The sequence below is a fragment of the Lytechinus variegatus genome, chromosome 4 (genome assembly GCF_018143015.1).
Source record: "Lytechinus variegatus isolate NC3 chromosome 4, Lvar_3.0, whole genome shotgun sequence".
Lineage (NCBI taxonomy): Eukaryota > Metazoa > Echinodermata > Echinoidea > Temnopleuroida > Toxopneustidae > Lytechinus > Lytechinus variegatus.
The window spans coordinates 33700030-33725409 of NC_054743.1; the positions used below are offsets into that span (position 1 = coordinate 33700030).

The 25380-nt window shown below is 37.8% G+C and overlaps 1 protein-coding gene across 5 annotated transcripts in view; it reads left to right on the forward strand.

Annotated features, from left to right (window-relative positions):
• The window catches only part of LOC121413891 (dynein heavy chain 5, axonemal-like), a 76412-nt gene extending 51198 nt beyond the window's left edge, over positions 1–25214 (forward strand). For all 5 annotated transcript variants that reach the window (XM_041606878.1, XM_041606876.1, XM_041606875.1 and 2 more), the window contains 30 exons: positions 405–553; positions 1798–1952; positions 2443–2596; positions 3401–3565; positions 4401–4589; positions 5140–5296; positions 5932–6137; positions 6842–7111; positions 7634–7822; positions 8665–8802; positions 9886–10013; positions 10602–10731; positions 11660–11854; positions 12282–12437; positions 12886–13068; positions 13462–13705; positions 14383–14497; positions 14876–15066; positions 15584–15891; positions 16656–16791; positions 17496–17635; positions 18098–18262; positions 18672–18866; positions 19486–19636; positions 21415–21551; positions 22292–22423; positions 23089–23301; positions 23768–23896; positions 24322–24448; positions 24876–25214. In XM_041606878.1, the coding sequence (XP_041462812.1) occupies positions 405–553; positions 1798–1952; positions 2443–2596; positions 3401–3565; positions 4401–4589; positions 5140–5296; positions 5932–6137; positions 6842–7111; positions 7634–7822; positions 8665–8802; positions 9886–10013; positions 10602–10731; positions 11660–11854; positions 12282–12437; positions 12886–13068; positions 13462–13705; positions 14383–14497; positions 14876–15066; positions 15584–15891; positions 16656–16791; positions 17496–17635; positions 18098–18262; positions 18672–18866; positions 19486–19636; positions 21415–21551; positions 22292–22423; positions 23089–23301; positions 23768–23896; positions 24322–24448; positions 24876–25159 (5231 nt within the window). In that variant the 3' untranslated portion in view covers positions 25160–25214. The remainder of the gene's footprint in view (positions 1–404; positions 554–1797; positions 1953–2442; positions 2597–3400; positions 3566–4400; positions 4590–5139; positions 5297–5931; positions 6138–6841; positions 7112–7633; positions 7823–8664; positions 8803–9885; positions 10014–10601; positions 10732–11659; positions 11855–12281; positions 12438–12885; positions 13069–13461; positions 13706–14382; positions 14498–14875; positions 15067–15583; positions 15892–16655; positions 16792–17495; positions 17636–18097; positions 18263–18671; positions 18867–19485; positions 19637–21414; positions 21552–22291; positions 22424–23088; positions 23302–23767; positions 23897–24321; positions 24449–24875) is intronic.
• The last annotated feature ends 166 nt before the right edge of the window (positions 25215–25380 follow it).

Genomic DNA, 25380 nt, shown 5'->3' on the forward strand with positions numbered 1-25380 from the left:
TATGGTTTTGTACTCTGTACTTTCCATTTGTCATGTCTCATTTCATTCATATGTGCATCATACCCCATTGAATACTCATCAGAGAGCAGGGTTGTCACCGGGGACCTTTTAATTGTGGAAAATTTATTGTCTGACACCTCGCCAAAGGGATTAAGGGGCACACAAACTGGTTGGTTTCCGGTGCTTAAATATATCGAGAGCACCATTTCATTTTATATCTGTTTCATCAGGTGGGAATTTAGTACCAGGTAGATGAGTGTAATGTTGCATTGAGCGCCTGCCAGAAATTTCCAATGATGGGTGGTTCTGGTCGGCACCGTCCATCATTTGATAACATTGTGAATGGTTATGTATACAGTGTACATTCCATGCCTGACTCGTCTACATGATATTTTTCTGTACAGGTGAAGAGCCCGATGATGCTGACCTTGACGCTCCTAAGATCTATGAACCCATCCCCAGCCTTGAAGCATTGGCCGATAGACTCACCACATTCCAAGACATGTACAATGAGACCGTCCGTGGTGCCAAGATGGACTTGGTGTTCTTCAAGGTAATTATCATTGTCCAGGATGATACTGTTGTTTTTCATATGGCATATTGATTTACTAAATTCTAAATAAATTTTTACTTTCATACCCTTATCAACTCAAATTTTTGCCATTGTTTTAGTCTCCATTCAATCCAATTGATATTTGAATTTTTAATTGTCTAATATTCATCACTTTTTAATATTGTATTTCTTTTTTGTTCTATTTTATTATATTTAATGAATTTTTATGTACACTTGCTCTTTAAAATTTATTCATTATCTATGTACATTGTAAATTTTTGCTTTTATCCATGGCTTGTGAACGTTTTATTGTAAACATGTTAATTTCAGCCTTCTGGCTTTTTAACATGTATTGTTTTTATACAAAATAAACCATGATTGAATTGAATTGAATTGAATTAAACATCCAACAAAAATTACAGTAGAATAATGATATATAGCATTTATGAGGTGCCGATCGAGTTGCGTATTTAATGCTGTGCTATATACTAATTTGGCTATATACAGGTAATAGCTCCAGTTGTTGAATACCAACAATGTGTACAAAGAATGACAGAATAGGTTTCCATCACTACATTTCGAAAAGTTTGATTCTGCCATGATCTTGTGTACTTTCATTTTGAAGGTTACATCGATTCTCTTCAGTTGTTACTGTCATGTTACATGTATATTTTCCTTGTTGATATGTCATGCTCCTTCTGTGCCATTATTGCAATTTGTTTGTTTCCACAAATTGAGATTCCTTTATTGAACACATGGTCTTGTGTTCTTACATTTTGAAGGTTACATCGATTCTCCAGTTGTTACTTTCATGTAACATGTATATTTTCCTTGTTAACATGTAATGCTACTTCTGTACTATTATTTAATTGTTTCCACAAGTTGAGATTCCTTTATTCAACACATGGTCTCTCAGAGCTGCCAACCAGTACTGATTTTCAGTATTTAGTACTGAAAAATGAGCAGAAAACTGATGGTTTCGTGCAAAATACTGATTTCTGAAGTTTCAGTCTTATGTGTTGTGCTATGGTATTTCTTTGAAAATACTGATTTCCTCACCAAAACACTGATTTTCAGCATTTAAAATACTGAAATGTTGGTGTTCAGGTTGGCAGCTCTGGTCTCTTGCATTCCAATGTGAGAGACTACATTGAATCTCTTCTCCAGCCTTATACTTTTCATTTCAATATGTCATTTTCCTTCTGTTGCTATAGTAATTGTAATTGATTTGTTGTACCTCCCAGGATGCCATGTGCCATCTGCTGAAGATCTCCCGTGTGATCCGGACCAAGAGAGGTAACGCTCTCCTGGTGGGTGTGGGTGGCTCCGGTAAGCAGAGCTTGACCAAGCTGGCTTCGTTCATCGCTGGATACAAGAGCTTCCAGATTACTCTCAGCAGGTAAGACATCAATGCAAGAACTACATAATACAGTTCAATAATGGTTTTATTAAAAGATAACACTGCATAGCAGACCAAACACTGGATTGTGCATGATTTGCAGTTTTACATTATATTGTACATAAATATTCTATACATTTTCTAGTAATCAAAAGTACAAAAACATCATGTGTGTTATATAGCTAATGATAAAACCATGAAAATGCAAACGTAGGAATTTAAGATAAAATAAAAGTAAAAGTAAGCCACCATACAAATAGAGCACTGAAGTGATGACATCACAAAGAACCACCCACAACCTCAACCGGGGGGAACCAATGCATGGGGGTCCAAGATACAACCCTGCTTGTACAAACATTACAATTTTATTTGTATTTTTGCTTGATTTATGATTCCCAGTATCAATTTGATGTTCATTTATTATAAACTTCATTTATTGATAAACAGTAGCGTAAAATGGTTTTTGTATTGGTCACTTCTTCTCCTGTAGGTCATACAACGTGACCAACTTGATGGAAGATTTGAAGTACTTGTACCGTGTGGCCGGACAGCAAGGCCAGGGTATCACATTCATCTTTACTGATAACGAGATCAAGGATGAAGCATTCTTAGAATACATGAACAATGTCATTGCATCAGGAGAGGTAGGTACAATTCAAGGAAAAAATTACAGGGGGCTCGAGGCTAATTGCCCCCCCCCCAAAAAAAAAAAAATTAAATAAATAAATAAAAGCCCCCAAGAGTCCCTGAAAATGGAATATGTAAGGTCTAGTGTAAACTGACATAATATAGCAAGTTTTGGCAGGTACACTATAATTAGTTGATGATTATATCTTGAAAAATAAATAATTTAGAAGAGACATTAGAATTGTTAGACACTCAAAATTGTTTTTATTTGTTGATTTATCAATATTTATTGATGGTAATATGAATGATTTGTAAATCAATCCATGATATGATAGAAATAGGGATTTTGAATGTGTAGCTAAAAATGACTGCACTTGTTCTACACAATCTGAACAAGGAATGCGTGAATTAATGACAGTCAGATAAGGTTGAAGTCAGTTATACCCTCAGACCCTAGTATCTTTGCATGGAATTCAAATTCATGCTTTCCTGACATATATCCAATCAGATGCAAATATCAAGGAAGCATTTCCAACACAGTTTATGACTTCGTTATAATGATTCATACATAATACATAATATGATATGAGCAGTTCTTGTTCTTGTTCTACTGTATTTATTAATGTGTAATCTTGACTAAGTCTATTTTGATGTTGTGATAATATGTGTATAATACATAATAAGATATGAAAGTTCATCCCCAGAGTCATCCAAAACATGTTCTTGTTCTCTATTTTATTAATTTATAATCCTTTCTGATTATTTGTTCTATTTATAAATTTCAACCCTATCTATCGTATTTGAATATATGATACCTTCAGGTGTCCAACCTCTTTGCCCGTGATGAAATTGACGAGATCACCGGAGAGCTCATTTCCGTCATGAAGAAGGAGTATCCAAGACGACCACCGACCAATGAGAATCTCTACGATTACTTCCTGATGCGTGTGAGAAACAACCTCCACGTTGTCCTCTGCTTCTCACCGGTAAGTCGCAATTTGTGCATAACACAATCCTTTCGAGCAAATTACATCTATAACCTGGGCTCCGTAACACAAAGGTTTGCGATGAATTGCAAATATGAAAGGACACCCCTGATTGGTCCCTGGTCAGTATTTTAAACTTAATACGCATGTAACATTGATATTTATAGGTCAGTTCATTTAGCGATTGATCGCTAATCTTTGTGGTACGGAGCCCCAGTGTCACTTCTTTGTGTTAATCCTTAGAGATTACACAACACCCTCTATTCTCTAGTTCCTCTCCTTTTCCAATGTGATAAAAAAATCTTCATTTTCTGGGATCTCGCTGCTAGGTCTACTCATTCATATTTTGGGGGAATTCCTCATTAAATTTCTCACTCATGGCAAAAGGTTTATGACCCACGGTGAAAAATTGGTTTCTCATGACAATTGAATGTAATATTGTGCATTGCTAGTCTTAACAACTGGTTCTAATACAGAGTGATTTGATTTTTTTGGCACTTGTAAAGAACATTGTTATATTGCAGTGAAAATTTATAAGAAAATGTAGAAATTCTCTGTATTTTCTAATATTCTGTGCTCCTTTTCAATTCGAGTCAATCAAATTTGTCAATTTTACATGAAATTAGCATATTTATGTGTTTTGAAATAAGAGTCTGAATATTTTCATATTGAAAAAAGTAGAAAATCAGATTGGTATGATTTTGTTTTTAATACAAGAAGGCAATGGTTTCTTGAATTATATGCTGAAATTTTACATGAAATGCTCTGAAAATAAAATTCATTTATTTCTTTTCTAAAAATTGAGCTCAAACACCTCTTTCCCTTTTTATATCAGGTCGGTGAGAAATTCCGCAACCGCTCCTTGAAATTCCCTGGTTTATTCTCTGGCTGTACCATGGATTGGTTCAGCCGTTGGCCCAAGGATGCTCTCATCGCTGTGGCCCAACATTTCCTTGCTTCATTTCCCATTGTTTGCTCCGATAATGTCAAGAAGAGTGTTGTCAACACCATGGGTGTGTTCCAGGTAAGAAAACAACATAGTGTCATATTTATGAAGAGGGTTGGTGGTTTTAACACTTTCGTCTCAGTCCATGGATTTTGGAATAAAACCCAAGCCTTGCTCTGACCGAAGGTGATGGCCTTTTGGAAAAGTTCAAATGGGTCTCAAAGAGAGCCAAAATTAGATGATTAATGAGAAGTAAGGCTTCCAGGCTAAAGCCAGGGGCAATAAAATTCAAACTCCTTTGAAAATGCATAGAGACGCTAGATGATAATGTGATATGTAAAAGAACTGAATATTCACATTTTCTTCTTGGATGTATATTTGCATGTGGTTATGAAAAATGTGGTTGAAGATGAGAGAAGATTGTAGTGGTGGTGGTGATGATGATGTTGAATATTATTATTATATTCATTATGATATCATCGTATTCACCCTGTCATGGTCAATATTTGTATGGGTCATCACCATAAGGGAATGGAAAAAAACATTGTATATTCACTTTGGAAATATGGCAAACATGTTTAATTCAATTACATTGACTGATCGTTTTTCTTCATTTACATTACCTCAGGATCTGGTGGCCGAGACTTGTGTAGATTACTTTCAACGTTTCCGTCGCCAGACCCACGTGACACCCAAGTCATACCTGTCCTTCATCGATGGTTACAAGAAGATCTATTCTGAGAAAAAAGCTGCCATTGGCATGCTTGCCGACAGAATGAAGACTGGTAAGACTGTCTTTTATCATGTTTAGTATGCATGAAAAATTATTGGGATTTGTGTACATTATATGGTGCTAATTACTCAAATTGGCTTGTTAGGGGGTAATTACTTGATGATAGAAATTTGTTCCTGTTTCATATAAATCTTACCACCCACAAATCCTTTAAAAAGTTATTCTCTGTCAATTAAATGCTATTTTTAATTTTACCCCCCCAAAAAAAAAAAAAAAAAAAATTCAAACTCAATAATTTCAGCAATTTTGAATAAAAACATGACACAAAGTTTCATCTGATATTTATGCTTCCACCCTGTTTAATGTATCAACATCTTTATCCAAGTATGCGCACTGGAGTGACAATCAGGGTATCAGAGTATCAGGGCCAAAGGCAGCAGAGGTCATATACATGAAAATATCACTTTACTTTCAATTGCTCTGAATTGACTCTGTTCTGCAAGTGAGTTGCCTCATGCATCCCTAACTTGTAGGGTATCTCGCATAATGTATGCATATTATTCATGCATTGTATCATTTTTAATTGAATTGATGAATAATTAAAACTAAAGAAGACTTTCAAATTGACCTCAAATGACAGTGTTCACTCATCACTCTAACAATCTGCTTTTTTTTTGTATCATATAGGATTGGATAAGCTGGTGGAAGCGACTGCATCTGTGAACGAACTGAGCAAGGAGCTTGCCGTGAAGGAGAAGGAGCTGGCCGTAGCCTCCAAGAAGGCTGATGCTGTGCTGGCCGAAGTGACCGTCAGTGCTCAAGCCGCTGAGAAGGTCAAGGCACAGGTCCAGAAGGTCAAGGACAAAGCCCAGGCTATTGTAGATGAAATCAATGTAAGTAGGAGAGCAATTTATCTGAACATCTTTGCAACAAAACTCCAATCGATTGCCTCAGTGGCATTGTTTTGACTTTCAATTTGTGGCATTGTGGGTACTTCATATCCCAATCACAATGCCAAGATATTATGAAACAGTAAAAAGGAAATATACCAGGATGCCAGTTTTAAGACTTAAGTCTGAACCCAGACTTTTCCAGGATATTTTCACACATAGAAAATACCCGTTTCATGTAGGAAAGGGATCTTGATTGTTTTCCGAGGTTTTTTTTTTATCAAATGTGAGTGACATCCCTTAATATGTATTGCACAATTGAGTCATTCATTCCCAATACTATTGCATAGAGAGAAGCTCAGATATCAGGAAGCAAATACCAGCCAATCACCAAATATGTTTACATCAAATTCTTTCAAATTCTATTCAGTATTTGCATGTTAATACATTTCAGCTCAGTATGTAGTAGCTGGGTTATCACCTTGTACCTTTAGAAAATCGGTAATCATTGAGTTACTGCCATCCTTTAAATTTTCTCCTCCCAGGATCTGTTGTGCTTTCAGTTGTGGCACTGACCATGCAGAACTGTACAGGGTTTTTAATAATGACCTTGAGGTCTCAATCAACCCCAAATCCCTTGTACACTGTAGGAATGTCCCCTTATGCATATATAAGAGATCTTGTTTTTTTTAATCTATCATGATCAGGTTGACAAGCAAGCTGCAGAGACCAAGCTAGATGCTGCTAAGCCAGCCTTAGCTCAGGCAGAGGCTTCGCTCAACACCATCAAACCAGCTCACATCTCCACCGTCCGTAAGCTGGCCAAACCGCCCCATCTCATCATGCGTATCATGGATTGTGTGCTGCTTCTCTTCCAGCGTCGTCTTGAACCCTGCCAGCTGGATCCTGAGAGGCCGTGCCCCAAACCATCTTGGGGAGATGCTTTGCGTCTCATGGGTAGCTCTTCCTTCCTCCAGGTGGGTCATGCATGGTCCTAAAAGAGCCATGCCTTGGGTATGCTGTGTAACTCCTGATGCCATGGTCACATTTGTTCTACGGCGGCCGTACGGCGGCCGTACGGCGAGTCGAAAACAGCCGTTTTAACATTTTTTGTCCAACTACATATAGGTGGTTTGAATCATAATTGATAAAACGGCTGTTTTCGACTCGCCGTACGGCTGCCGTAGAACAAATGTGACCATGGTATTAGACTCCTGCTGGTTGTTGGGTGGGGCATGCAATGTCTTCAGAGAGTCTCCCATCTTCTTGGCCTATGTTACAAAATATAATGATGATGATGAGGTGCTGGGCAAGTGACCAAGTTTTTTAAAATGAAGGGAATGGAAAAGATTAATCCGTGGCCTTGTGTCCCAAGCTTGGTTAAAATCTATGGACACTTATACTCTAGAGCAAGGCATGTCATGTACCTGTGGTTTCATGATACATCAGATGAAATAAATGCTATAAGCCTTGTTAATACCAACTTGTGCCCCTGATAGACCCTGATGAACTTCCCGAAGGACACCATCAATGAGGAGACAGTAGAGCTCCTGCAGCCGTACCTGTTGATGGAAGACTACAACCTTGAGACCGCTAAGCGAGTCTGTGGTGATGTCGCCGGTCTCTGCTCCTGGACTGAAGCTATGGCATTCTTCTATGGCATCAACAAGGAGGTTCTTCCACTCAAGGTGAGATCACGGATGGAAGTCAGCAGGTTCCTGCTTCATGAAGACTTGTTATGATAACAAATGCACAATTTCTATGACAAGTTTACTAATAGTCAAATTGAATAATTTCATTGGCCCGTATTCTGAAGTCAGGTTTAACTTAAACTCAGGTTTTAAGTTGTGGTTTAAGTATGGATAGCCAATTGCTACATAAATCATTAACACTAGATATGTCATATTTCAGCTAATTTGGCTCTCAAACCATTCATAATTGTCTAGGAAGTATAAAATGATGATTGTTTTCATCATAGATGAATCAGGAAAGAGCACAGTAAACATAAGAATAATACAACTGAATAAAAATTTTGACACTTTTGGCTTCCCATAATTTTAACACAGAGTTAGACCATGGTCTAAGTTAAACCTGACTTCAGAATACGGGCCATTAGGTTTATACTATTATTGAATATGTGTTATTATTACAAGTTTTATGAAGCAGGCCCAGAAGAGACATTTAGAGTTCTAACAAAGTTTTAATCATAAGGAATGTTTAACATGCTCATTCATTGTTAACAAAAGTTTTAGGCAGATGAAATTGTAATCTATTTTGACTGAAGAGAAAATGATTGTAGAATAATTAAGTAAATGGTGGCTCAGGAAATATGAGACACCATACTGTGATGAGGAAAATGAAAGAATAGAAAAACACATGCAGATGGTGATTGTAGTATCCCAAAGTCAAGAATGTAAAATACAGAAAGGACGTAATAATTATTCATTATTGGTTTGCCTTGATGCAGAAATTCAATGAAAAAATGTTGACTTTGATAGTGAAATCAACAAATATTTGCTGTTGCTTTTAGGCTAACTTGGTTGTCCAGGAAGCTCGGCTGACCAAAGCCAATGCATCGCTGGCAGAGGCCCAAGCACAGCTGGACGAGAAGCAGAGAGAACTGGACCTTGTACAGGCCAAGTTTGATGCAGCCATGGGAGAGAAACAGGTAAGACATACTAAGCTCTCTCCTGGAGGTCTTGTTTAAAAAAAAACTATTATTATGACTTTCACCATCCTCTGCAGGCCTCACCAAGGCCATCCGATGCAATGGCCTACAAAGCCCTCATAAATGGCCTGATTGCCTTTCCAAATATTTGTAGAGGCCAAAATAAGTGCCCTTTTTGCCCGTGGCATTGGTGCCCTGCAGTTATCTATTGTCCCATGTGTCCCCATTGGAAATTACACATTATTATTGATGTTGTTTTTGCGATGGCAATAGATGCCCCCCCCCCCTCCTTAAGTGAGCACTGCATTTGCTTTCCTTTAAGTGCCCTTTTATAAATTGTCATTGAACTTTTGAATTATTAATTTGAGCCTTGCATTTGTTACTAGCATGGAAGCAATGCTCAGTACCCAATAAATATCAGAATCTACATCAAAGATACTGTTGAATGGCAACAGGATCTGGTGCAGTTTTTTCCTCCAAATCTTAGGAATAGTTAAAATATTGTATTCTCTGTATATGAAGTTATTACGATGGTATGGCAGACATGCCAACCAGTACGTTTTTAGGCAGATTTAGTACGTTTTTGCAACCAAAATATGACATTACGTTTTTTCTTTAAAATATATGTTTTTTGTAAGAAAAAAACAATTAAAAAAGAAACATTTTTATTATTTTTTTTAAAACAAAATCGTAATTTATTGAGAAAAATCATCTCTGTATGTCTCTACTTCATAAAACTTACACAAATATGGTTATTAGATCAGTGCAATTTCAGGTAACTTGTTTTTTTCAATAATTTTTTGAAAACCAGTCTGAAGATATTCACACGTTTCAAATGTTTGTTTTTTTCATCTGCAAGAGCAGTGTGCATTTTAGCTTGCATGCAGCTTGAACGCCTCGATGAGTGAGTGCGCCAAGCATTTTATTATAAAATACACTTTTTGGGGGAAAATACAGTTTTTTTTATCACAGAATACAGTTTTTCATACCCAGAGGTTGGCAGGTCTGGTATGGTAATACTCATACATTGATTACTATGAACAAATCATGATTATTCTGTTGCACACTTTCCACACTGACTAGGCTCTCCTGGACGACGCTGAGAGCTGTCGTCGTAAGATGAACAATGCCACTGCTCTGATCAGTGGTCTAGGAGGTGAGAGGGTCCGCTGGACGGAAGCCAGCAAGAGATTTGAAGATCAAATCAACAGGTATGTGCTCGATCAAACATATTGCCTAATTCAGTGTAGAAGGTTTCAAGGTACACCATGTATCTTCCTTGGGCAATTGTTGGTCCTAAAAAGGACCAACCAAACTCCATGTTTCGACAAGTGTGTTCTTGTCATCTTCAGAAGAAATGATATTTCCTTAATTTGTAACTCAAACCTGAATGAAATATTTTTTTGAATTCCCTCCAATCCCTTTGAAGACCTGCAAAGAAGAAAAAAATATATATACAATACATCAAATTGTTATAAAGGACAGGACTTGCTGGCAAAGGCAATGACCAGAGCCAGGTAGTGGAAAAGACCTTAGTTACATATTGGCCAACATTAATTCTTGTATCTTGACAGTACATACCGATTGTAATTCTTCCGTTCATGATTCATTGATCCAAACAAGCGTCTGCGAAGCAGTCAAATGAGCTCCATAGAAATTCTTCCTTCCATTTCTCACGGCAGCAAAGTTTTCACTTATCTGATAAACATTCCTTAGATGTATTAGCTTTAAAAGAGTTAGGAAACTTCACTTTTCCATATGTTAACGCTTTTTGTTAAATCCATGTTTTATGTTTATAGGTTGGTAGGTGATGTATTGCTTGGTACTGGTTTCCTGTCGTACTCCGGTCCATTCAATCAGGAGTTTAGAAATCTCCTCATCAGGAACTGGAAGAGAGAGATGGCTTCCAACAAGATCCCGTACAGCGATGTAAGTATCAACACACCGTCAATGGCGCATTCCATGAATATTTGTTACAAGCTACTGAAATCCTTGCATCTGATTGGCTCAGAGCATAGTAGTTAGTGAAAAACACAATATCTGTGTAATGCAATGCTGCCCCAGTGTTTTTGTATTGATTTTAACTTAGAAACTTGTTTTCAACTAATCAAACATAATGATTTCTGGAGCTTATGACGGCTTATAATAACACTGATCTTTGTAAACTATCCTAAAAGTTTACCCCATTTCTGAGAATTCCCTTACCACTTTTTAATCCCACAATATCATGAATGTTCATAGGATATTGTGGAATGAATGAGTTCAGATCATAGAGTAGGCCTATAATTCCTACCATTTTGAATGGTGAAAAGGTAATCAAGGTACAAAACAGGTAGGCCTTCGTAAACTCTAAAGTGGTGACGTCAGATTTACATGTACATGGCCTGTGTTGTAAAAAAATGGCTATTGACATGGTTGTGAATAACAGATATGTTTTGCCCCTGAATAGAAAATTTCTCTATTGTCGTTTTGGGAAGTACTGCAAAGTATGTACTGTACGTCTGACCCCCTGTATATTTATGGAACCTTACTGAAATTATTAATCTTATGGGGTTTCTTTAGTTCACATGAGGAGTTGCCATGCTCTCAAATTAGCATGACTTGAGAAATTCACAAAGTGAAGTAACTACGGAGATAAATGGTGGTCATATGCACAGAAGGGTTGATAACTTTTTTCTTTTTTCATTTCCTCGGGGTAACCCTGTCAGTTAACTAAGCACTGTTATACTTGGGGGCCCTGAGAAAAAAGAGACAAAAAATACATACATATAAGAGTTATATGGAGTTGCCCATCGCATTGTTTCCTTATTGCTGTTGTATATCTTTCATTGTTTGATTTATGATTTTGTGTTTGTAGGAGCTGAACCTGACAGCTCTTCTGGTTGATTCTACCACCATTGGAGAATGGAACCTTCAAGGCCTCCCCAACGACGAGCTCTCTATCCAGAACGGTATCATCGTCACCAAGGCATCAAGGTTCCCACTCCTGATTGATCCGCAAGGTCAGGGCAAGGCATGGATCAGGGAGAAAGAGAAGAGCAATGAACTACAGGTCAGTTTATACATCAGTCTGCCTGTCTGTCTGTTTTTCGGTGTTCTGTCTGTCTGTCATTCTGTTTCCCTGTCTATCGGTCTTATTTATTCATCAGATTTTTTTTGTTAAGGGTATATGTATCTGTCAGACCCTGATAGAGGCAACCTTCCTGAAATATATTTTTTTTCTCTTTCCTACATGAAGTTCATGTGTAAGGGTGTAATGCTTTCCAAATAATCATGGCTTCAGCAGTTTATGAAGTTAATGGAGAAAAGTGGAGGTTGGATATACAAAAATGATGATTATTGTTTAGAAACTGCCCAAGTGTGACTTTGTTATTGATGTGAATCATACTTATGATGATGATTATATTACATCACCTTTATATACTGCTTTTTAAAAATGATATAACATGTTCTGTATCTGCATCATCCTCTGAATCTAGATGACCTCTCTGAATCACAAGTACTTCAGAACTCATCTTGAGGATTCCCTGTCTCTTGGACGTCCACTCCTCATCGAGGATGTAGGTGAGGAGCTGGATCCTGCCCTGGACAACGTCCTGGAGAAGAACTTCATCAAATCTGGTTCCACTTACAAGGTCAGAACTCTCTCTCTCAACTGCATAGTGACTGTATGCAGTAGGCATTCGATTATATATGATTCGTGAAGAAATATTGAATAACTTTGAGACTTTCTTTGAAAAAAAAGAAGAAAATAGTTGATAGGGGAAAAGTATAAGTAAATTTCCTGAATGTTAAGCACAGTTAGAATAGATGACACGACATTTGCTCCAGTGTTTGATATCTCTTAGGGCGTATGGTTAGACTTAGGATTGTAGTAGAGTTTTTAGTTCATAATAATGTCAAGACCGGAATTAAGGTTTATTTAGCTTTGTAGGTTAGGTTTTTACTTGCAGACTTTCCATTAGAGCAATTGTCGCCGTAGCAAATGTCATGGAACCTTAGATTTATCACAGGTCTGCATTGTGATATATAGATTGAAAATTATTATTAGTAATGTTGTTATTAATTGTAATTCCCCATCAGGTGAAAGTTGGAGACAAGGAATGCGATGTCGATAGTAAATTCATCATGTACATTACCACCAAGCTCGCCAACCCAGCCTACACCCCCGAGATCAGCGCAAGGACATCTATCATCGATTTCACTGTCACCATGAAGGGTCTTGAAGATCAGCTTCTTGGTATCGTCATCCTCACTGAGAAACAGGTAAAACATTCATCCACTAATATACAAGTAATCAATATTGGCAAAGATGATGGACAAACTTGTCATTATTATTAGTAATGTTTATACATGTACATGTACTAATACATTTTTGAGGCAGACTAGATGAAGCTATCTTTCCAAACTTTAGCAGAGGAAATATAGGGTATGCTAAATCAAATGAGTTCGTCTGCCAGTAGGAGACTTTCATATAGCTATCATTAAACACTCTACAAAGGTCTCCACCATGTAAATCCTGTTGTCTAAATCTAGCCTAATGCTACACTGAAATATTTAAGAAGCTTCGTAGGAGCTACTATTCTTGCTCACACCACTAAAATCCCTCCACTATTCCAGTTCTGACCCACCCAAAACCCATCTTCATCTTTTTTTCAGGAACTTGAGGCCGAACGCACCAAGCTGATGGAGGAGGTCACCGCTAACAAGCGTAAGATGCAGGAGCTTGAGGATAACCTTCTCTACCGTCTGACAAGTACCGAAGGTTCCCTGGTGGAGGATGAGAGTCTCATCGAGGTGCTCAGGGTTACCAAGATCACCGCAGAGGAAGTCAGTGAGAAGCTGACCATCGCTGCCGAGACCGAGCTCCGCATCAACACTGCTCGTGAAGAGTTCCGACCCGGTAAGTTAGCGTTACTGTTCGATGTGTCTATTTTCAACTTTGATAAGAAATTGATGAACATCAAACAGAGAAAAAGCACACTTTCATGCTTGTGCTATTTTTTTTTTATTCAAAGGCCTTTAACCTAAAGTCCAGCTATTGATCATACAATTGCTTTGTATGCTTGATTGTTTGTAATGATCAATGTCCATGTAATGCCCGAAGATCAAGGGCTGAGATATGTATGTTTGGTCCAAGGATTCCCCCCAAAATTATATCTACTATGTTTGTTTCTTGTCTATGTCTTTCTTGTCCATGTGCATATACATGTATATGGTGCAGATTAGAACTTGAAACTAATAGAACATTTCAGTTTGATATAAAAGCAAACTCTGTTCTATGGGTCTCCTGACCCTCTTGAGTGGCGCCCCAAATATCTCGGATAGTTTTGTTTTTCAATCGCAGTCCTTGGATAAAATTTGTACAGAAAATTGTCTGCGAATTAGTTCTGATGTTTTTTTCTTCTTCTCTAGTTACAATCTTTGAATATGCTCTTTACATTTAACCTCCTGCAAACCATTTTCTTCATTCTGCAACTAGGATTATGTTTAACTGGCTCTTCAGTTGCAACCATTTGATATACCCTGGCTTCGGGTTTAACTGCATCAAAATAATCTGTTTTTTTGTTTTTCTTTCAGTTGCGACTCGTGGTAGCACCCTATACTTCTTGATCACCGAGATGAGTATGGTTAATGTCATGTATCAGACGTCTCTGAAACAGTTCCTTGGACTCTTTGATCTCTCCATGGCCAGGTATGAACCCTAGTTTACTCTCACTTCTAATCTGATTGATCATAGTTTTGATAGCATCTCTGGGGGTTGCTTCATAAGGCTGTTTGTAAATTATGCATGTCTCTATAAACAACTGGTGCCCCATATGCTAAATGATATATTGTATTTGGTTGACTTAAGCACCTAAGAACAAGTTCCAGTCATGTGTTACTTAGTGTGTTACTTTAAGAACAGCTTGATGAAAAACCAATTAACAGTGCTATTATAAACATTAATGTCTCTTCGTATGAGGCCCCCCTTCCCCATGTTGAGGGCTGGACATACACAGTTCATGGAATCGCCCTAAAGCTAGTAAACTTGCATATATTATCATCGCTCTGACCTTTTTGTATATGACAGGTCCCAGAAGAGTCCAATCACTGCCAAGCGTATCGCTAACATCATTGACTTCATGACGTATGAGGTCTTCAAGTACACAGCCCGCGGTCTCTACGAGAATCACAAGTTCCTCTTCACGCTGCTCCTAACCTTGAAGATTGACATGCAGCTTGGCAAGGTCAAACACGATGAGTTCCAGACTTTCATCAAGGGTGAGTATCAATCATGGGAGTGTCTCACTTAGCCATTTGTTATAAGCTACCAAAATTCTTTGGTCTGATTGGCCGAGAGCAAAATTTCCAATGAAAGTCATCAACAACTTGCATCATGAAAGTTTCCTTGGTGAGGAGGTAGATGTCATGAGTCCAGACTTTCATCAAGAGTGACTTTAATCATGAAAGTGTCTCATCGAGCCATTTGTTTTAAGCTACAGAAATTCTTTTTATTGGACTACTAGAGAATAATATTTCAATAAAATTAAGTGGCAAAATGCTTCATGAAAGTGATTCCTGAAGGTTTAATCACTCACTGGGAACAGAAGAGCACTTCATTCAGGGACTTGTGAGTTTCATTGAACAAATTTTTAAAATATATATTCTCTAGAAAAGCATTATATAAATCCAGCTTTTATAATCATTAATCTGCCTCTTTGTGAATGTGGTTAGAGTTCCTATTCACCCATGTGAAGAAAGTGAACTATTCATTTCTTTTGCCAATCAAACTTGATAGGTGGAGCCGCTTTGGATCTCAACACAGTGGATGCCAAGCCCAAGAAGTGGATCCTGGACACCACCTGGCTTAATCTTGTCCAGCTCAGCAAGCTCCCTCAGTTTACCCAGCTGTTGGGACAGGTCAGTCGCAACGACAAGGCCTGGAAGAACTGGTTTGATGAAGACGCTCCGGAGGAAGCCACCATACCCGATGGCTACTCCACATCTTTGGACGTGTACAGGAAGCTGCTCTTGGTGAGGTCCTGGTGTCCAGACAGAGCCATCCCTCAGGCTAGGAAGTACATCGCTGATTCTATCGGTGTCAGGGTAAGCCGAAGTCCTGATACTTTGTTATCATTGTGCAACTGCTCTCGTTCGTAATGCTATCACTGTTGAGTGGCCAACATGTATATCTAGTTGAGCAAATTTTGAAGCGCTTTGTAACTGCAAGGAAAAGACTTTATATACCAAATACTCGATGGATTGCATTTGATCGGATACATTGGGTGAATTCATGATCAGTATTGACATTTTTGTATCGGTTTCCAACCAATTTCAGTTTAAGTCAAACATTTATCAATTAGAGTTGAATTGATATTTTTGATGTTGTAAGACCTGAAAGAAATCTGTAATTTATTCTCTTGACTGCAATCTACACCTGTGTGTCCTTCATGTTAATAAGCCATTTGTGGTCCCAAGGTCTAAATTAGCTGCCATAATTTGATGCTTGCCGGTGTATTTTCTTTACTTACAGTGCAATTGTTACTTCACCCTTTGGGCGCTGATGTTGCAATCATGCACATATATACAATTACATGTAAATTCAACAATTATAATAACTAATTTTCTCCCCTACCTTCAAATCAGAGAAGCTAATAAAAAGTGATAGTTCTTGGATAACATCTACTAGTATATGATAATCATAAGTATCAATAATGCAATATGGAAATCTTTAGTTAAAGGAAATAACATCGAAAAAAATTGTCATTATTATCACTCAAAATTAATTCAGTGTGCAAAGAGTTAACTAGATCATGCTCTCCAATGATTGCTAACTGTTGTTGTCACTATCATAAATATTTGTTTGACAGTATGCTGAGGGTGTTATCTTGAACCTTGAGACAATGTGGGAAGAGAGCGAGAAGAAGGTTCCTCTCATCTGTTTCCTCTCCATGGGATCAGATCCAACAGCTTCCATCGAATCTCTGGCCAAGAAGATGAATCTACGTAAGTAATTTCTTTGCCCTTGTGTCCCACGGATTCGGAATTTACTATTTACAAACAACTACAATGCCACCATCATTTTCAAGCTTAGTCGCTCATGATGTGGGGACCTTCTGCATTCTTTTTGAACTATGTTATTTTATTTCAGGTGAAAATGTATCTTGTTAGTATTCATTTTTCATTGCTTATATCATGACTATTGTGTTGTTTGGTAAAGTTTACTACCTTTGTATATGCAATATTGCATATTCATTATGAATGCAGAAATAAAATAAAATAAAATCAAGTTAACAAATTCATGAAATGTACACTGCAACTATCTGCAGTAACCCGGTACTTGAGTATGAATACAGAAGATTTTCTTAATGGAGTAGTCGTATATCATGCCCTTATGACATCCTCATGTATTGAATAACCCTTTGAGGATTATTACTAGTCTACAGGCACAGACCCTGATTAAAACTTTGATCAACAAGTGGGTCTTTACACAAAGACTAGCACATATAAAACTTGCCTTTTCAATTCCTGAGTAAGAGGGCCTTCAGTACATTGTAGGATTTCTGTTCAGACCCCTTAACTCAAGTGAAGGGTTTGCACAGCAGCCTACATGTATATTGTTACTTCTTAATTTCACTTTGTTGTATAAGAACTTGTATTCAAACACAAACTGCAGACGATAATTTCTTTTTTTTTGTCTCACTTCTCAGGTTGCCGTGCTATCAGCATGGGTCAAGGCCAAGAGGTCCATGCCAGGCGTCTTCTGAGTTCCTTCCAGGCCGAGGGCGGCTGGGTTCTCCTACAGAACTGCCATCTTGGTCTAGGATTCATGGATGAACTCCTTGAAACGGTAAGATATCCACCATTCCTCTGCGTTGATCAAGAAGCATTTCAGGGAGATATTAATTTCATTCTAAGCTTCGGTAACTAGACTTTGAAACAATGCTCATGGGCTCGGAGTGATTTTCTTCCCCAATATTCTCAAAAAAGCCCTCCAAAATAAAATGAAATAATCCTGGAAAATCCCCATTTACCACATGATTAAATCTTATCAAACATTACAGATTTAGGCACTAGGTTGTGGAAAGTAGCCTGATCACTATTTTGAGTTTTTTTTTGTTGTTGACATCTTATAGGTGCTGAGTTATTTCTTTTCTTTATAATCTGTCTCATGTTTTGGGGTGACAACCACTGAGCCATGTCACAATAGCTAACATCTGTGGATCATTACTGGAGGGTTCATCCCAAGTTCTTGACACCATGTTAGTGTTAAGTCATTGCTAATCCTTGTAATCATTCTTGTATTTTGTAGGTGACAACCACTGAGCCATGTCACGATAGCTTCCGTCTATGGATCACCACTGAGGTTCATCCCAAGTTCCCTATCAACCTCCTTCAGTCTGGTATCAAGTTCACCAATGAACCTCCTCAAGGAATCAAGGCTGGTCTCAAGAGAACCTATGCTGGTGTCAGTCAGGTAAGGAACACTTCCTTCCATATAAGTCATTTGACACCGAATTTATGGCTTCTATATCACTTTGTATCATTTGAGTATTAAAAATCTTTTCTTGCTTAGATATCAATTTGTCTTTTGTGTTTGTGTTGTTAGAAACAATTGGGAATCTGAACTAGATTGGAACTTCGAAAATGAAATAGTACATTGATTTTCGGTTAATCAAATGCATGTACTAGGGACTTACCCTTGCTTCTTTGATTTTAATGAAACTTTTTCTGCAATAGACCCAGTAAGTAAACAATATCCAGATAGACATGTAATTAGCGCTTCAAGCACTTTAAAGGGTAGATAACAATTTCTTCATAAAATGCATTATTATTATACATCCGCTTGCATGTCTAATCATTTGCTGATATCTTACTGTGCACAGGAGCAACTTGAGATCTCCAACCTACCCCAATGGAAACCAGTGCTCTATGGTGTTGCCTTCCTGCATACAACGGTGCAGGAGAGACGCAAGTTTGGTCCTCTAGGTTGGAACATCCCCTATGAGTTCAATCAGGCTGACTTCACAGCCAGTGTGCAGTTCGTCAACAACCATCTTGATGATCTGGATCCCAAGAAGGTAAAATATAGTTAAATGTCATCTTTAGATAAATCATTATTTGGTATTTACAGACCAAAGACATGTAAGACATAAACACCATCAATTATCCAATTTTAAATGGTGAAGTTTATAAGGAGCCTTATTAAAGTAATTTTAATATCATGGAGACGTTTCATCAACTCTGTCATCTGACAAGTAGTCGGGTATGACATTTTCCTCTATTGGTTTTGAGGGTTTTTGACTGAAAAGCTTGGGTGCCTGACCGCAATTAAGGTTGCTTTCGGATGATGACAACTCGTCAGCGGTGGCAACTTTCATGGAATTCTCCCTAGGCGGTCGAGTTGAAATCATCCACTCTTCCTGAAATTTTAATGTGCACTCTTGATACTATATCTAGGCAAAATTAGAAAGAGTAGCAGGGCTTATCTCCTGAAGAATTTGATGTGTTGATTACCTTTCCAACAAGTTTTGAATTTTCTTGAATACAGTTCTTGGCACCTGCCTTTGGGAGAGCTTTTATAATCAATCTCTACACTATGAATACAAGAAATGATTTTATTCTGTTAGTAAAATGAATGTTATAACATGTAATCACAAACCTCTATCTGATACACTTCATATTCTTTTGTATCTATAGGGTATCTCCTGGAACACGGTGCGCTACATGTTTGGTGAGGTGCAGTATGGAGGCCGTGTGACTGATGATTACGACAAACGTCTTCTCAACACCTACTGCAAAGTATGGTTCTCTGAGGACATGTTCAGTGATAAGTTCAAGTTCTATACTGGTGAGTTTTATGCCCAGTCGACCTGACTGATCTGGTAAACCCCTCCTTAACCTAATGAAAGACAACTTTAGATTATTTTTCATATATTTTCCTTTTAAAATAAGGCCTGTTTTATTGACCACCTGTTCAAAAAAATAATTGTTCATGAAGACTACATATTCTGATTTCCATTCAATCATGCTGTCAAGAACATTTAATGAAGAACCTACTGATGGTTATCTCATTAGATTAGAGTCATGAATGAATGAATAAGACCTTTAACCCTAAAAAGACTGGGCTATTTTGGAGGCTAGACAAACTGGGGGGGGGGGCCTTTTGGGCCCCCCCCTAAGATCTCGGCCGTTGGTCGTCCGATCGCAACCAAATTTGGCACACACATCCTTTGTCATGTCCTCTAAAAGGAAACATAGTCAAAATACTGATATTCATTGTATTTTTTAATATATGCATAATTAATTATGCGAATATGCAAATTTTTATCAAAAAATTGAATTTTTCATACTTTGGTACCTATTGCGGTCCATAAATTCCCGTTTCAAGGTTTTCAGCTATAAGAAGAGGTTGTTTATCATGGAATTGTGTTATTTCGTGCTTGAATTATTAGATATGCTTATGCAAATTAGTAATTACTAAATATGCAAATAAGTACTCTGCACGCGTTATGTAGAGAAATACAACATTTGGCATGTTTTATTGCATTACACTCTCTTGCAATGAGCCAAAGCAATCTTGGAAGATAAACAAGTGATGTGTTACATGTACACTAGCTGGTGAAAACAAAGCATAAGAGATATCACATAATTTATGCAAATTATATTCATAATTATGTGAATATGCAAATTTTTATCAAAAAATTGAATTTTTCATATTTTGGTACTTATTGCGGTCCATAAATTCCTGTTTCAAGGTTTTCAGCTGTAAGAAGAGATTGTTTATCATGGAATTGTGTTGTTTCATGCTTGAATTATTAGATATGCTTATGCAAAGTGTTTCCTGCACCCAAGAATATAGTTGTGCAAGCGATTCTGGTATTTTGCACTACTTTTCTTATGTTTTTCTTTGATTTTAATTTCTTATGTATTTCTTTATTTTGCATTTCTTATGTATTTCTTTATTTTTTATGCAATGTTTTTCATTATTTTCATATCCTAGAACTGCTACTTGAATTCACAAGTGACATAATATAGAAAGAAACAAATAAAAATGTAGTTAGAAAACAATGTGTATAACATTCATTCAAATACCATACACTTTACACACAAACGAATACAAATTTCAATTTCTTACGTGACATGTGATACGAAAATGTTACGTAACTCCGCAACCGCGGCATGGGGGTATACAAATTTGGTATCAAAAGTTGCGCAAAACTCAAGAGAAAAAAGTCATGAAATGGCGGCGCGAACGCTTCATGCGCAAAAAAGTTATCGCGATTTATGTACAGGGGGGGGCCTAAAAGGCCCCCCCCCAGTCTTTTTAGGGTTAACTATTCTACATGTTTCACCATCCATAATGACATATCTTGTATCACATATGATCGCTTTACTTTTTTGTGCTACCAATCTATACTTTGTGGACATACAGTCTGCTCTCTGGTCATAGTGCTGCCCTCCAGAGCTCCAGACCAGAGTCTCTCTGCATGACAATATTGCTTTTACTTTCGGTCATTCAGTTTCATAGCAAAGCCTATGCATTGTTTCAAAGTATTAACTGCTGTACAAAAGCAGAATATTATCATCATTTGATTTAATTGTTTTGTAATTTATCTATGTTACCAGGTTACACCATCCCTAAGTGCCGTACCGTAGAGGAATACCGTACTGCCATCGATAGTCTGCCGTTGACTGATTCACCTGAGGCATTTGGACTTCATCCTAATGCTGACATCACCTTCTCTACCAACATGGCTACTGAGGTAAGCATTACCATGATTGAAATCAGTATTTTCTTTTGTAACCAACCTTTGCCCCACTTGATTGAGATGGATGATATATCAACAATACGGAATAATTACCAGATAAGAAATTACAATGTGAATAAGGAAATGGCCGAACCAAATTTTTTCTTATGAGACAAAACGTGACCAAATTTTCTTTGGTCAGTCATTCAATTGGGAAGTTAGCATTGAATTTACATTAGAACACATCTCATTAATATTCCGTAAAGGTTGGCAACTCTGCATCAAGCTGTTCGTAAGCTAAGAACAATGGGTGATCCTTTCTTGTATAGAATTTTTTCACCAAATTTCATTGATGTTGATTTTGCACCTTAAGAGAGGATCACCAGTCATTCGTAAAGTTGTGTGTACTGGGAACGTTTCATTAAGCTGTTTATAAGTTAGTGACTTTAAGAACGACTGGTGATCCTTTCTTGTGGTATACGATATTCGCTATCAAATGTTCGTTGGTGATTATTTAGCATGTAAGAAAGGTTCACCAGTCGTTCTTAAAGTCGCTCTTAAAGTACAAACAGCTTTATGAAACACCCATCTGTACTTACAAACTACACTATGAAACACCTAGCAGGTGGGGTAAATGAGTCCCATAATCTCTTGAAATACTTGCATGCTGTAATAGGCAGCCTTCTTTCTTTGGGATAATAAGCAGTATTCATTAGAGAAGTAACATCCATTGTTTTTCTTTGCTTGATGACCAGGTGTTGGAGACCATTCTGAACATCCAGCCCAAGGACAGTGGCGGTGGAGGAGGAGAGACGCGTGAAGCTACCGTCTACAAGATCTGCGATGACATGTTGTCCAAGCTACCGGACGACTTCATTCCTCATGAGGTAATGTTACTGCACAAGACTTAAGGGCCCACAACACAAAGCTTAGCGATCGATTGTAATAATTGATCTGTACACTTGACTGCACACAATGATCAGGGAAATCCAGTGCAAATATCATCCTTATAAAATATAATCAAGCCCTGAGCTTTGTATTATGAGGCCCAGTTCTTTGTCCATCGGTGAGGGCCAGTGTATCACCAAGAAATACCCTGAGAAGTGTTGTAGGAAACAAAAAATGATAGAGAGGGGGAGCCCAATAATGTTAAGGCAGGCCACATTGGTTGAAATAATTTTCCAAGCAGGCTGCAGGATTGGTGTGAAAATTGAATTCTGATATGAAAAAATAAATGAGTGTATCTGTAGTCACCAGCAGTGATTGTGTAAAATGTTTATTCATTTTTTTCTTTTAGTGAAAATACACCATAGATACATGAAGAATAATCAAAATTTCATGAAGAAAGAATAAACAAAGACCATGTATGTGAGGTGAAGGAGTGTCCAAATGTCAGTAGTTCATATGATCTTGAATACTTTCACTTTTTAAATCTCAAGAAGCTTTCATGATTGGTTGGTATGATGTTGATTTTAGAGTATGCAACAGCTTTATGCCAATCTTCCCTCTATCTCCTTTTATCAATCCATTTCATCCTTCTGTCACCCTCCAGGTCAAAGCCCGCCTCCAGAAGATGGGCCACCTCCAGCCCCTGAACATCTTCCTGCGACAGGAGATAGATCGCATGCAGCGTGTCATCTCGACGGTGCGCATCACCCTCCAGGATCTCAAGCTAGCCATCGATGGTACCATCATCATGAGTGAGAACCTGAGGGACGCCCTGGACAATATGTTTGATGCTAGGGTACCAGGCTCTTGGAAGAAGGTAGGTCAAGGCATTTTTCCATTCGGTCCAAAAGCAGATGGTCCAAGACCATCATGGCTAAACCCACTTGGTCGACCATCAGGAGTGCTTCCTTGGTTGATATTATCTTAGTCTACATACAGATTGTCTAATTCTTAGATCGACTACACCATCATGGCTAAAGCCATTCGTTCAACTATCATTTCTTTCCAATTAACTTTCGGTCTACACTGAACTTGGTCCATTACCCTCTAAGTCTTAATTATCAATGAGTTTTATACCCAGTTGTTTTAATTTCAAATTCGGCTGTTTAATAACTTGCACTTTGTCAAATGGATCCAGTTAATAATAGGGTAATTTCCACCTTGAATTAATGACTGAAAGGTTATTACAGTTCAGTATTGAAATGTAAAAGAACTGTACATCATCATCAGCCGTTGATGAAGTCTTGTATCCATCACTTTAACGTTTTGTTTCTCTCTGTCAGATCTCTTGGGATTCTATGACGTTGGGTTTCTGGTTCACCGAGCTGATTGATCGTCATGCTCAGTTCCATGCTTGGTGTTTTGATGGACGTCCTAATGTCTTCTGGATGACTGGTTTCTTCAATCCACAGGTAATACCTTCATCATGTCGTACAAATAATTCTTTTTCAACATGTCATGTTTAAAATGCACTGAATGATATCTCAAAATGAGGAAATGCTTTTGGCTTTCTCTTATTCATAGAACATTGAAAAATACCTATTTATGCATCTTTAATGCAGAAATAAAGTCCCCCAAATTTCATTGTGCATCTTTTTAGTTCTTTAATGTAAAATGTAAAGAAAATATCTTTAAATTCTGCGCAACTAGATATTTTCATGATACATTTTCTCCTGAGGAAAGGTAATAGAATACACAGTGAACCAAACCAAAATGGACAAAATGTATGGCTTTGTATTTGTTTCATGTACAAAACGGCGAGTTGAGCTATGTGTGCCATCTTTGTTGATTTTTTGTTTTAAATCAAAGTATGTTTTGTTATGTCTTTCCTTCATAGGGTTTCTTGACTGCTATGAGACAGGAGATCACTCGAGCTCACAAGGGATGGGCTCTTGATAGTGTGGTCCTTCACAATGACATGACAAGATACCTCAAGGAAGATATCTCATCCCCACCAGCTGAAGGTATGTTATGTGATGATGATGGTTGTGATGATGATGATGATGTTGTGATGATGATGATGATGGTTGTGATGATGATGATGATGATGATGGTGGTGATGATTATGATGATGATGATGGTGTTGATGATGATTATGATGATGATAAATTGATGATTTCTTTTTACACTCTGCTTCCGACAACATTATACACTTGTCAAGAAGAATTTTACGAGCACTAAATTATTGGCTTCCTCCATTTTCACATCCATTTTATTGGCTTCTAATGATTCAACTTCAAGCATTTTTATCCAACGTCATGCTTATGAGACTAAGAGAGTTCTTATTTAATGCCATGGCTATAATATCCAAATCCTGTGCGCTATACAATTACTATTTCAAAAAGTATTAATTTGATTAATGACCTTGATATCAATCTTGTTCGTCTGCAGGTGTATACATCCATGGACTGTTCCTTGACGGTGCTGGATGGGACAGACGTAACTGCAAACTGATCGAGCCCCCTCCCAAGGTCCTCTTCACCCCCCTCCCTGTCTGCCATGTCTATGCCATCAACACCCTCGGAGGCAAGGACCCCAGGCTCTACGAGTGCCCCGTCTACAAGAAACCCAGACGTACCGACCTCACCTACATCTTCCCGCTGTACCTGAAGACTGTGCAGCACCCCGATCATTGGATCCTGAGGGGTGTGGCCCTGCTCTGTGATACCAAGTAGACAGGGGTCAAAGGTCATGAGGGGTTAAAGGTTATTGAAGGGTCAACATCAGATGGATGTAAAAAGCTTCTCAATGTGCTGTGCACGTTATTGGAGTTGACATACAGTTATGGATATTTCGAGTTATACATAAAGTTTGATTTCTGTAATGACTTAATGCTCAATCTAGAAATGATAAGATTTGTGAGTATAACAAAAAAAAAGGAAAAAAAATCAGACAT